The sequence below is a fragment of the Prinia subflava genome, chromosome 10, assembly GCF_021018805.1.
Source record: "Prinia subflava isolate CZ2003 ecotype Zambia chromosome 10, Cam_Psub_1.2, whole genome shotgun sequence".
Classification (NCBI taxonomy): domain Eukaryota; kingdom Metazoa; phylum Chordata; class Aves; order Passeriformes; family Cisticolidae; genus Prinia; species Prinia subflava.
The window spans coordinates 30,543,685-30,556,114 of NC_086256.1; the positions used below are offsets into that span (position 1 = coordinate 30,543,685).

At 53.9% G+C, this 12,430-nt stretch overlaps 1 protein-coding gene across 3 annotated transcripts in view; it reads left to right on the forward strand.

Moving 5' to 3' along the window:
* The window catches only part of NOS1AP (nitric oxide synthase 1 adaptor protein), a 35,817-nt gene extending 24,299 nt beyond the window's left edge, over positions 1-11,518 (forward strand). Inside the window, exons 3-10 of one of the 3 annotated variants that reach the window (XM_063406754.1) lie at positions 4,480-4,572; positions 4,956-5,029; positions 6,075-6,183; positions 6,373-6,514; positions 7,715-7,854; positions 8,416-8,583; positions 10,373-10,538; positions 11,113-11,518. In XM_063406754.1, the coding sequence (XP_063262824.1) occupies positions 4,480-4,572; positions 4,956-5,029; positions 6,075-6,183; positions 6,373-6,514; positions 7,715-7,854; positions 8,416-8,583; positions 10,373-10,538; positions 11,113-11,513 (1,293 nt within the window). In that variant the 3' untranslated portion in view covers positions 11,514-11,518. Of the gene's footprint in view, positions 1-4,479; positions 4,573-4,955; positions 5,030-6,074; positions 6,184-6,372; positions 6,515-7,714; positions 7,855-8,415; positions 8,584-10,372; positions 10,539-11,109 lie in introns of all 3 variants that reach the window. The other 2 variants (XM_063406753.1, XM_063406755.1) reach the window with 2 other exon arrangements.
* Positions 11,519-12,430: the final 912 nt, after the last annotated feature.

A 12,430-nucleotide genomic window follows, 5' to 3' on the forward strand; every position in this document is an offset into this window, starting at 1 on the left:
TAACCCTTCTTTTTTTTTTTTTTTTTTTTTTTTTTTCAATGAGGAGGAGGAGGATAGAGGGTAGATGGGGATGGGGGCAGCTTGATGCCCTTAGAGCAACTTTCTTTAAAAATATTCTGTTTATTTGTATTCTGCTGACACAATGTGACCATAAAGCATTCCTGGTACCTTCCCTTACTTACAGACAGTGCTAGTGGGCAGTCTTAAATTGTACCTGAGGCCGTTTAGATGGGCTGGAATGAAATGAGGACATTTTTATTCATGTTAACATTTTTCGGATGCTTCTGAATGTGGGGGGATGACAGATGTAGAAAGACATCATCTCTCCTCCTCAGTGCCTGATCTGCCTGACCTTGTGTGCAGCACGTGGTTACAAGTTTTCTCACACTTCTGTGAGGAAACAGCCCGATAGGGATGGGTAGCATCTTTCTAGGGATGCTGAGTTTTCCCTGCTTTTCACACATACCCATCACTCTTGGATTCATACATAATTTTACTCCAAGCTGACAAGGTTACATGCGCTCTCTATTAAGTAACATATGTTACTCAGTTCTCCAGAAAGGGCAATTTTAATACTCTGCCAGTAGGAATGCGTTGCGCAATGATGCACACACCAGCTGGCTTCTTTTCCTTCCAAAGTTATTTAAATTCTAAACTCTGCACAAAAGACAGATGTTGAAAATAGCCTCCTACTAACCCAAGGTCGATGGGAAGGCTCCCGTGCTCTGATGGAGTAGATGTTTCTCTTCCATGTGAAAAGATGAATATGTTTTTTTGTGGGCATGGTAAAATTAAGGGATAATCTTTATTCACTTAGTTGGTTGGATTTTATGAGTGATCTTGTACTTCTTTTGCATTACTGAGACCACCTTTACTTTTCTTCTCAAATAGTTGGGGGGTTTTTAAACTGATGTATCTCAGATGTCCATTTTCAGTCTTTGCTCAAAAATTTTAATGCAGCTTGTAGGGCTTCAGTGGGAGACCAGCTGTGGAGCTGTGCAAGTCCAGGAACAGATGATTTTGTTGTTTCCTTTTCCATTTTGTGTGTATTTCCCTGAAATTAATTCTTCTCTTTCTTCTGGCATTGCCACATTGCTATAAACAAGAATTAATATAATTAATCCAAGCCTGCAGTATTATTACAGATATTTAAAGGTCCAGAAACATACCCAAGATGGGTAAAATGCATGAGTTCAAGGCTAAGAAAGCTCTTCTGTTGCAGCATTTAATTGGTTATAAGTAGTACAGTGAAATCCTGCATGGTGTGAAACCAAAGGGGATCACAGGAATGCTGTGCAAATCCTCTTTCCTTTCTTGATTTCAAGCTGGATAATTATTTCTGTATCAGATCTTTATTAAGCCGTAGGCTAGGATTCAGTACTCCAAGATGGAGCCATGGGTAGCTGAGCTTATAACGTAGGAAATGTGTTTTTTTTCTCCTGAGGCAGTCACCCAATCCCAATGCAGTGCCCAGTGAGCATGCCACTCTGCTCCCTGCTCCCAAATACAGAGACGTTCCTATTGCACATCTTTGGGAATGCAGGATATACTCCCAGCAAGGATTGGGTGGCAGTGGAAATATGGGTTTAGTTTTCCTGTGGGTCAGCCAGTGCCTGCTTGTTTTGGATGCAGCAGCAGTGGCTGTGGGTGTGCAGACCATCTCAGAGTCCCTTTGGTGGCATTTCCAACCCTGCCATCATCACCTCTGCTCTCCTTCCAGCAGCAGGAACAGCTAAAATCCTAATGCTTTGCAACCCTCTTAAGCTTTCTCTCTTTGTTTTGCAGAAGGAGGATTGTTGACAAACATAGGCAGGCACAGCAGATGTCTGTGCCTGGGCAGAGTTGTCAAGAGCAATTCCAAGCCAGGGAGGTTCTGATGAGTTGTGCAGAGATGTTCTTCTGCGGCCCTGTTAAGTAAAGGGTTTTGGTTTCATCCCTTGCAGTCTCTGTGGCTCAGATCTCACTCAGAGGAGCTGCATAAAGCTGACACTTCCTTAGATGAAATTAGGAAGCCCCTCAAAATCAGCAATGGCATCTCCTGGCCTGTGGGGCCCAGTGTGCTTTCCCTGCACAGCCCCAGGATGTGAGGCAGCTGGGCTGAATTGCTGTCCTATTGAATGCTCTTCCTTGCTGATTTGTTATTAACTGATGGTTAGTGTTTCATTAGAGCCCCAGTGGGCAGGAGTTCATCAGCCTTCTGCTGGCTGGAGCTGCACTTGGGAGCAGGGGAAGCGCATCCCAGAGCGCTGCCAGGCTGGTTGGGCTGATTGCTCTAATGAGCTCTGGATGGCTGGGATGGGCAGCAGCTCTCTAAGCACATGGCTCAGGCTTGCAAAGGAGCTTGGCTCTTCAGTCAGTGTCAGGATAAAGGCCTGGATTTATAGAAGGGCTTTACAAATCTGTCTGCTCAGTCCTTCTGAGAATTTGACTTCTTTGCTTCCAATGGGTTTTGCTGGAGTTTTGCTGTGACCTATGAGCAGGAGGGGGCTTTCGCTTCAGTGTGGCAGAGGCTCAGCAGCTCTTCCCACAGCACTCGCCAGTGCTGGGCTCAGGGCATGCCCAGGCAGAATCCCTTGCCTGCAGCCAGGGGTTGTGGAAGGCTCTCCAGGGAGCTCTGCATGATTCTGTCCCTGAAATGTGCCAGAGCTCGGTAGCATCTTTGCTGAAACCTCCTGGCCTGTCTGCATTGCTGTCCTGGGGCTGTTACTCGCTCAAAAACCAGGCTAAAAATAGTCCGTCTTACCCTGAGATATTTTTTTCTCTTCTAAGCCCACATCAGGTAGCACATGGGGTAGCCCAGAGTAGAAACCCCACAGCACCAGGAGCTCCAAAATGCATCTGGATGTGTATAATCAGTGATTGTTAATAAATCAGACATCAGCACCCAAGGTGCCATGCAGTCACCCTGGATGCTGCAGAGAGCTTCCAGATCAGCCTACAGCTCATGGAAAATCACATGCAGAACCTCAGAAAGGACCGTCTTAATTACTCCAAGGTAGTCAGACCAAAGCTCACCTTTTCAGGGCTAAATCAAGATATTTCATTAGTATTAAGTACCAGGCACTGGTCTAGTGTCCTGACAAGACACAAAGAAGGGGGTCTTGAATGCAGTTTCATCTCTGCTGGTAATGATGGGGATGGCACTTGGAAGCCCACATCGGTGGGTTCTTTGGTGAGACCCTTCTCCATGAGGAATAAGCCATGCGAGCAACATATGGGGATGTGCTGGAGGCTTTGAGGCTGACCAAAGCCATGGTGAGAGCCTGAGCTCTGCCTTCTCCAGCCCATCTCCATGGCTTCAGTCCCAGTGTGGGTGGGTTTGCACAGGGGAGGGCAGGGCTGCATTCCCCATACTGTTTTCCAAGCCTTGTGAATCTCCCGTCCACTTTAAAATGGCTTTGAGGAATTGTGTTTTCAGCTCTTTTGTCATTTGATCACAGGTCAGGGCCAGCAGCTTTTCCTGCCTGCTGGCTCTGGCTGCCAGAGCTAATGCATCACGCAGTGCTGGAAATGTCACAGCGAGGCCGGCGCGGGCCGGAGGCAGGGCACCGCTCCCTCTGCAGAGACACTGCTGAAGTAATGAGAGGATAAATCTAATCCCCCTGCCTCGGGCAGGCCAGGGGCAGGATGCAGGGCTTTTTCTGGGCACAGAGGGTCTGCTCCCATGGCTGTGCACAGCTCCCTGCCGGTGGGACGAGCATATCAGGTGCCTGATGTGGCTGCACCTATGGCAAACCAGTTATGGGACTCCTCAAAAGTCCCACAGCGGGATCAGTCCAAATGGCTTATTTAGCCTGTTCCTCTGCCAGCCTTCTCCCCACTTGTAACAGTCTAAATGCCAAAGCAGATGGATTTGGAGGGAATCCCATTCTCTCCCCAGGCCAGAGTAGAGCTTTGTGTTTAGTCACTTTGGAAGTTTCTGTTGGGTTTTTCTCCTGTCCAGTGACTTCTAATTGAAGTGGGTAATTGCTTTATCCCATCTCCCCTGGAGGGGTTCACAAAATCCTCAGCAATCATCTTCAGCTTTATACTGAGCCCAGAAATACCCAACTCAAAATGTTGTTTCACTTTCCAGAGCTCAACAATGGCCACGAGCCAGTGGGGCAAGCACAGCCAGGCTGCAGGTCCCTGGGGTCATGGTGGTCCCTCTGGGAGGAGGCACAGCCCTTCAGAGGGGCAGAGCAAGTGCTTTTGAAACATAAGCCAACATTCCCAGCAGCATCCTGAATGGGGTAAAGCATTATCCACATCCAGGGGCTGGATTGCTTCAGTGTGTGCTCCTCCAGATGCTGGGCATGGGGACACTACAGGGCAAAAAGGCCCCTTGTCCTGTCCTAGCATGGATGTAGAGGTTGATGTGTGATCACGAAAACCTGTCTCTGTCCCTCTTGCTCCTTCCTGTTAGAGTGTCTTCATCCCTCCCTGGGGCTGTCCTGGCACAGGAAGGCTAATTCAGGGGTTTTCTTCCATCTCCTGCAGTATGAGTTTAAAGCCAAGAATATCAAGAAGAAGAAAGTGAATCTCATTGTGTCGGTGGATGGCGTGAAGGTCATTCTGAAGAAAAAGAAGAAGGTAGGCAGCACTGGTCCCTAGGGCAGCAGTGCCTCAGCAGCAGAACCCCTCCCGTCCTGGTGCAGGGACCTGCAGCATCCTTGAATTTCTGGGAAACCCTGGTGGGTTGATAGTGGTAGGGAGGAATGGGCTGTGGTCAGCCTCATGTGAGTCATGTTCCTGCAAGGTGGCTGAGCCAGTCCTGGTGTGGTGCAGAAGGACTTGGGGGGCCCTGTGGGAGGTGCTGTGGGATGTGACTTGTCTCCAGCAGGGCCTGACCCTTGGGAAAGGGTTGCAGGGGAGCAGAAGCAGGGCTGTGACAAAAGCTCCCCAAATATGTCCCCAGACTGTCTCTTTGCCCTGTCCTTGTTCTCAAGGACAGCATCTGACGTACTCATTCTCAGCTTCTTTCATTGCAGAAAAAAGAATGGGCATGGGATGAGAACAAAATGCTTGTCATGCATGATCCCATCTACAGGTAAGGCTGTTGGGTGAGGGGACAGAGGCTTGTGTGGCTCTGCTGTGTCCCTTACCCACACTGCACCAGCATGGTGCTGGGCATTGGAGAGCTGCCACCGTCCTGTGGAGGGCAGCTCATGGTGCTTCCTTGTTGTAGTTTAGATTTTGAGGGGGTCCCCGGGGAAGGTTCCCTGGGAGCCCCCTGGGCTCTTGGGTTCATTGGTATTCGCATGCAGGCAGGCAAGGAGACTCTAGACAGCTGGAGGGGTGCTGATGAGATGAGGATTTATTTGGAATTCGACCTCAGGAAGGCAGCATGGTCACTGAGGGGGAGGGGAGAGGAGGGGGACAGAGGGAAGGGGAGAGGAGCAGAGCCTCTGGAGACCTCCAGGGCAAAGAGGGCGAGCCTCCTCTGTTTGCACCTTTAACAGGCAGATTCAAAGTGGGCATGGATAGATCTTCAGGCCAGTGAGGTTACAGATAAACGATACTGCAGGGGAGGTTACAGACTTGGGATAAACCATACACTTTCTAGGGGTGTGCCAGAGCATACCATTTCAATAAAATGCAATTCCACACTTCCTGAAATTCCCAGCTCTCCTCCTCCATCTTGTTCCCAAAAGCCAATAGCAAGGCCTTTGTCCCTGTCCCAGGGATGCCAAATTAGAGTGAGAGAGGCCCTCAGCCATGTTGGGGAGGGGGTGGCAGGCACCTGGGCCACCAGGTGCCACTGTCCAGCTCTGTGAGCAGGCCAGGAATGGGGTTTGCTCTTCTCCATCCCTGGAGGTCTCGAGGAATGACACTGTCCTTGGGGGCTGAGCAGAGAAGTCTCGTGCTGCCTTTGCAAAATGTTTGCTGCTGCTGAATCAGCAGGCAGATTTTCCCAGCTGAGGTAAAACTGTTGCCAAAAAAAATTCTGATGGGCTTTAGGAGGGATGTGCTGTATAGGCTGGACATTTGCCAGCACCTTGTGCCATGGGAAGCATTGGCTGTGACCTTGGCAGTCTGCTGGACATGTGAGTAATGTGTATGCTTATATCCTCCCTTCCACTCTGTCCTTGCAGGATATTCTATGTATCTCATGACTCCCAGGACCTAAAGATCTTCAGCTACATTGCCAGGGATGGGTCTAGCAATGTCTTCAGGTGCAACGTCTTCAAGTCCAAGAAGAAGGTAAAGATGCCAGGATGCACATCTCGTCCTGGTGTCCTCTGGGTGGAGCAGCTGGGGTAGGACCCCATGGCACTGCCCTGGAGCTGCCAGCCCAGGGCACCTGGGGATCTGAGACCCTGTGGCAGCACAGAGACCCCTGAGAGCTGTGCCTCTCCTCCCCCTCCCCTCCCCCTCCCTCTCCTCCTGCAGAGCCAAGCCATGCGCATCGTGCGGACAGTGGGGCAGGCGTTTGAGGTGTGCCACAAGCTGAGCCTGCAGCACACCCAGCAAAACGCCGACGGCCAGGAGGATGCAGACAGTGAGAGGAACGGAGATGACCTGGACGTCCCAGGTATTCCGCAAAGGTGGAGCTGTGGGGGTGGCGTGGGGCCCCCGGAGCCTGGCAGACATGGTTCACAGAGGCACTGTCTTCCCATACTGCCCCTTGATGGCTGACACCTCTGGGCAATGGATTTGCACAGCAATCTGGCTTGCTGTGCTCCAGGCTCAAGCTGGGATCTTGCTCAGCAAGGAACCTTCTCTAGGTGTTAGCCATGATCCTCTCAGACATCCCCCTTGCTGAGAGCCCATTAGCAGTACCTGGGGCTCTGCCCTGTGCTTGGCTGCACACACTGCAAACATTCCCTCGCTGCTTCTGCACAAGACACCCCAAGCACAGACCTTCCTCGTGTCCCGAGGCATGCCTGGGTCTGGGGCCAGCTCTCTGCAATTCCCAGAATGGACATAGCTGTGTTCGTGGTCTCCCATCAAGCTGTCAGGGCTACAGGCTGCTCCTTCTCAGCCCTGTGGGCAGAGGGTGCAGGGATGCCTGGCTGGGGGGCTGCTGGTCCAGCCCCATCACCCTGAGCTATATTGGGTCCCAGGGAGCAGCCTTGCTCCTTGGTGCTGGTGCCTGTGCTGGAGTTTTATGAGAGGTTAGTCAAACCCTTCCAGTGCCAGGTGAGACACTGGCAGGTCCTGCTGCCTGTCTGTGTGTGGATTCCCTGCTCTGCCATGCCATGATGTGGGCTGGATCTCCTACATCCCAACAGGAGCAGCCTGGGCTGGGCTGCGGTTTCCTGCTTGCCTCTGTGACCAGCGCTGTCCTGATGACCTAATCACTGGGCTGCCCTGGACCGGTCATTGTTTGGTTTTCCTCCACACAATATCCTGGCCACAATATGCAGCTCCCTGGGGAATTCAGAGCATCTGTTTTTTGTTTTTCTTTCCTGTAATCTCTTGTTTACTTTTCTTCAGCTTTATCTGTGTTTTCTGTTCTTGGTGGCCCGTTTGTCCCACATCAGGGCTTTTGGCTGCTGTTGCCCAGGTTTGGTGTGCTGGGGCTGGGGGTGTTTTTGGCTGCAAACCTCCTCTGAAGCAGCAGCAGGAAGAGCAGCCGTGTCTCTCTGTATCTGCTTCCCACCAGGGTGGGAGGGTGGGTGGCTCGAGGGCGGTGGGGCCCCACTGTGGGCATCGCTGCCCGCGCCACGGTTGAAGCATGCTGAGCTCCGGGCGCAGGCCGGCCGTGCCCTGCCCTGACGCTGTCCCGCAGCCTGTCGCCTCTCCGGCGTGGAGAGAGCGGCCGCCTCCGCCGAGGAGACCGACATCGACGCCGTGGAGCTGCCTCTGCCCGGAGCTGACATCCTGGACTTCAGCCGCGGCGTCACCGACCTCGATGCTGTGGCCAAGGAGGTGGGTGCACACCGAGCCCAGGGTCCCTGCCCTCCGCTCGCCTCGCGGGGCGTGGCACAGCCCCAGCCCCGTGACTCTGACGTGCATCCCGAGGGCCCAGGGGTCGGAGGGGATTGTGCAGCATTCCACAGCTCCCGGATCAAAGGCATCTGCCGCTGCAGGGCTGCCCTTTGGCTAGGGCCCAGGGCACTCCTGGAGAGCACTGTGCCGAGGCCCAGCTATGTGCAGCCACACGGAAAGGGTTTGGAGTAGAGTTGATAGGGATTTTTTTCCACCAAAAACACAAAAATAAAAGACTTTTTTGATACAGTGGAAATTCCCATGGGAAGTGTCAGCCTTTTGGGGAATTTTCTACAAAAATGTTTGGGTTGTTCTTGAAACTGAAAAAGTACTGTTTTCAAAGCTTGTAAGCACCCTCAGCAAAGTGTGCATTAGGTTTGAATGCAGCTGCCTCTTTTCTGGGTATTTTGGGTGGCTGCTCTGTGCCAAAGCTTGTGTGTGCCCGGTGGCTCTCTGAGGTGAGTGCCAGGGGATCACACCTTCAACACTGGTGTTTTGCAGAGCTGCCTCCACCCTGAAGATATCCTGACAGCGTCACCCAAGATGCTGCTGCCCTCATCTGCCCAGCTGCCTGAACTGGGAACACCCCTCTCTGCCCACCACCAGATGCAGCTTCTCCAGCAACTCCTGCAGCAGCAGCAGCAGCAGACACAAGTGGCTGTAGCACAGGTTCTCCCCTCCATTCTTTCCCAGGGGCAATGGCTGGGCTGGGGCACACTACTGAGCCCCTTGGTGCTGCTGGAGTCTCCTGCCTGGAGGCAGCATTGAAGGCAGGCAGCTCCAAGAGGTGCTTGGCTCTGCTTGCCACCAGGCGTCTGGGGCCTTTGGACTGTCTGCTCACCAGTGCTCTGCCCCGTGCCTGGGCTGTGCAGCTGGCAGCTCATTCTCCATGCAGCTATTTCTCATTGAAGCAGCTCTGGCTGCTTTATCCAACTCATTACCTGAGCTTTTACTTGTTCTCTGACCCCTCACAGAGCTTGCTGCAATTCATCAGCTTCCTTTGTGGCCCGAGTGATGGGCTCCAGCAGCCTTTCTGTGCTGCCCCATGGCTTTGCTCCTCTTGCATCAGTAAATCAGTATTTGTTGACCAGTTCTGGCTGAGCTGCTGCCTCCAGAGCCTACATGCCTTTTGGGGTCACAGTTTCTTTCCACTCTGGAAGAGGGATCTGCATCCTTGGGGAATCTTTTGTGTCTGCCCAAGTACAGTGTTGCTCACAGTCCAAAAGGCTCCATGGTGCCTACTTGGAGTGTAAAATATTGCACCTCTTGGTCTGGCTTTGTGGAAAACTGTAAATCCCAGTCCTTTGCCTGGTCTCCTGTCACTCCCAGGCTCGCTGTGCTTCAGCTTGGCTCTGCCAAGGGCACTGCTGTGCCACCTTGCTGGCTACACTTGGGCAGCATCTGCCTGCCAGCACAGCCAGCACTGCCTCCTGGTACCCATCTGTGGGGGCAGGTGGCCCCCAGCTGGGCAGCTTCAGGGGCCCTGCAGCTGCAGCTCACGGCCTGGCAGGTACAGAGAGCTTCCTCTTCTTCCTCAAGGTCACTTTCTAGGCTGCGGTAAAATAGCCTTTTGTGTTTGCTGGGGATATTTTTGTTTTCAGGTTATTTTTGTTTCAGATTTTCTTTTTAAATTTAGTTGTAAATCTGTGCTTTCCTGGTTCCAGTCCTTGCTGGAGCAGTTTTAGCAGCTGTGTGTGAGTGTCAGGATGGGGTGCTGAGCCAAAGTCACCCTCAGGTCACTGCTGTTCCCTTGTGCAGTGTACATTTCTGGGGTTCTCCTTGTGCAAACACAGATGAGAGCTGCCCTGGGCAGGAGCTCCTGTCTGTCTGCCCTCAGGGGCATGGTTCTGGGGACCTAGATGTTTGCATAGAGGTAGTTGTGCCGAAACCAGTGGGGTTTTGCCCACAGGCTCCCTGTAGGCATTGCTTCCCAGAGCCAGTCTGAGCAGCCAGCTTGCGCTCCAGAGCCACCCCTCCCTCAGCAGCACCCTGCCATCTATGGTGCTTCAGCCCCTCCTTGCGACAGAGGCCACTGGCTGGGCCCTGTTTCTGGGAAAGCTGCCCAAAAAGGCTTTTCCAGGGCCAGCTTTGCTGCACAGCTGCGCCCTTGCGCTACCGGATGGAAGCACCATCCAGTCAGTCAAGCGTGTCTCCTCTGCTGCATCCATCTGGCTCCTCCTGGGCTGCCCTTTCCATGCACGTCTGCAGTTTGGTCAGTGCTGCCCACCTGGCCTTGAGCTTTTCCATCAGGGAGGCCAGGGAACAATGTGCTGAGCCCTGGTGTGACACCACCCACACGCTCCCCATCACATCTGCAGTACCTGCAGGGAATGGCTGCTTCATCACATCATGGGGTGGAATGCTGGTGAGCCCTGGAAGATGGGCAGGGATGGCCAGAGTTGAAGCCCTCAACCCTCGAGCAGCATCTGCCCATGCTCACCCGCTGTATCCTGTCCAGGTCCACCTGCTGAAGGACCAGCTGGCAGCAGAAGCAGCAGCACGGCTGGAGGCCCAGGCTCGTGTGCACCAGCTCCTGCTCCAGAACAAGGACTTGCTACAGCACATCTCACTCCTGGTCAAACAGGTGCAGGAACTGGAGCTGAAGCTGGCGGGGAACACAACCAGTAAGCGCTGTTACCCCTTCCTTTCCCCTTGCAGCTAGCCAGGGCTGTGGGGAGACATGCATGTGGATGTTTATCTTGGGTTTTTTTGTGCATTTCCATTCATTTTGTTTGGAGGGATATTTGTGCCCTTCTGGCCTGGCTTGTGTGTGTGCAGCAGGGTGCTTGCATGCAGCATGGAAGGGGGCTTGGGGAGGAGTGTATGGACAGGTAGTCACCTACCTCCATCAGCAAGTATGTCTGCTTTTCCCAATGGCTGCATGCTCCAGGTCAGCTCCATACCTGCCCAAGAGCCCCTGCTTGACTTTCCTCTCCAGCAGATGTGGCCATCAGCTCTCTGCGGGAGCTGGGCTGGAAGACAGTTAACTTCTTGTCCTGCAGAACGGGCTCTTTGTTGGCCAGCAGCAGCTCCTGGCATTAGTGAAACCAAATAAGCCCCTCAAAACAGTGAGAGTGGATAGGCTGACACCCAAATGACCCCAGACTGTCCTCCTCTGGCCAGAGTGCAGCCAGCCGTGGTGGCCAGGGGATGCCCAGGCGAGCTGGGCCTCTTAGCCATGCCCTTCTCTTGCAGCAGGCTCCCAGGACAGTCTGCTGGAGATCACCTTCCGTTCCAACGTCCTCCCTGTCCTCTGCGACCCGACCACCCCGCAGCCCGAGGACACCCACCCGCCGCCGCTGGGCTCCAGCTCGGCTTTCCCCAGCACCATGGGCAGCCCCATAGGTAGGAACGACTGTCTGGTGAAGCTGGAGTGCTACCGCTTCCTGCCGGACTCGGGGCCACCTGCCCCAGAGCCAGCCCTGGGCAGCCTGGAGCTCATCAAGTTCCGCGAGTCGGGCATTGCCTCCGAGTACGAGTCCAACACAGACGAGAGCGAGGAGCGCGACTCCTGGTCCCAGGAGGAACCGCCGCGCCTGCTCCACGTCCAGCCCAGGCAGGACCTGGGTGACAGCCTGGAGGACGAGATCGCAGTGTAGGGGTCAGCAGGAGGTGGTGCAGAGCAGCCAGGACCTGCTGGAGCTGGGAAGGACCCTGGTCACAGCCCCACGGCCCTGGCAGGGACAGGACAGCCCAGAGGGAGGGGGGGCAGAGGAGGGAGCAGGAGGATTCCAGCGCCTAGTTGGGAGTGTGTGGAGGTGAGGATGGAGCCGTGCCCATGGCGTGTGCCGGGCGTTCTGTGCTCCAGCATGTGTGGGCTTGTGTGCTGAGGTGCAACATCCCTGCTTTGCAGCAGACACTGAACTGACAGCTCCTGGTGCTCCCCCCGGCCTCATGTCCCTTCAAACTGTGTGTCAAGGTCAGGCAGAGGCAAGGGACTTCTGCTTGATTAGCCCTGCTGCTGCTGAGGAAGCAGTAACCCTGGAAGGGTTTTGCTGGGGGAGTGGGAGAGCAGTCTAGGGCAGTGAGCGGGGACAAGAGGCACCAAGGGGGCAGCTCCAAGGTGGTGAGCAAGGACAGAGCAGCTGGTCTGGCTCTCTACATGCTGGGCAGGGTGGGGGATTAGTACAGGGCCATGCTAGGTGAGGGTTGGTAACGGTGCACTGTCAGAGTGGGTCTGTGAGTGAGAAGTGAGGCATTGAGGGACAGTGGGGATGAGCTTGGAAAGGATTTGAAGCGGTGAGATGAGGTTGCACAGGTGCAGGCAGTTGCTGGCAGGAGGATGTGCCACTTCCAGGACAGGGTTTATCTGTGCTAAGGCAGGTGGAGGGTGTGCAGGCAGACTCCCCTTCTCTGCCAGGCTGTGGAGCAGAGAGTAAGGCACAGCGCAGTGTGGAGCAGGGAGCCAGGGCGTGCAGCAGCAAGCTGTGGAGTGTCCTCCCCCTCACCATCTAATCCTTTGGCTCCTTGGCATAGCTGCCAGGTTTCAAAGCCTTTATCATGCTCTCAAGTCACA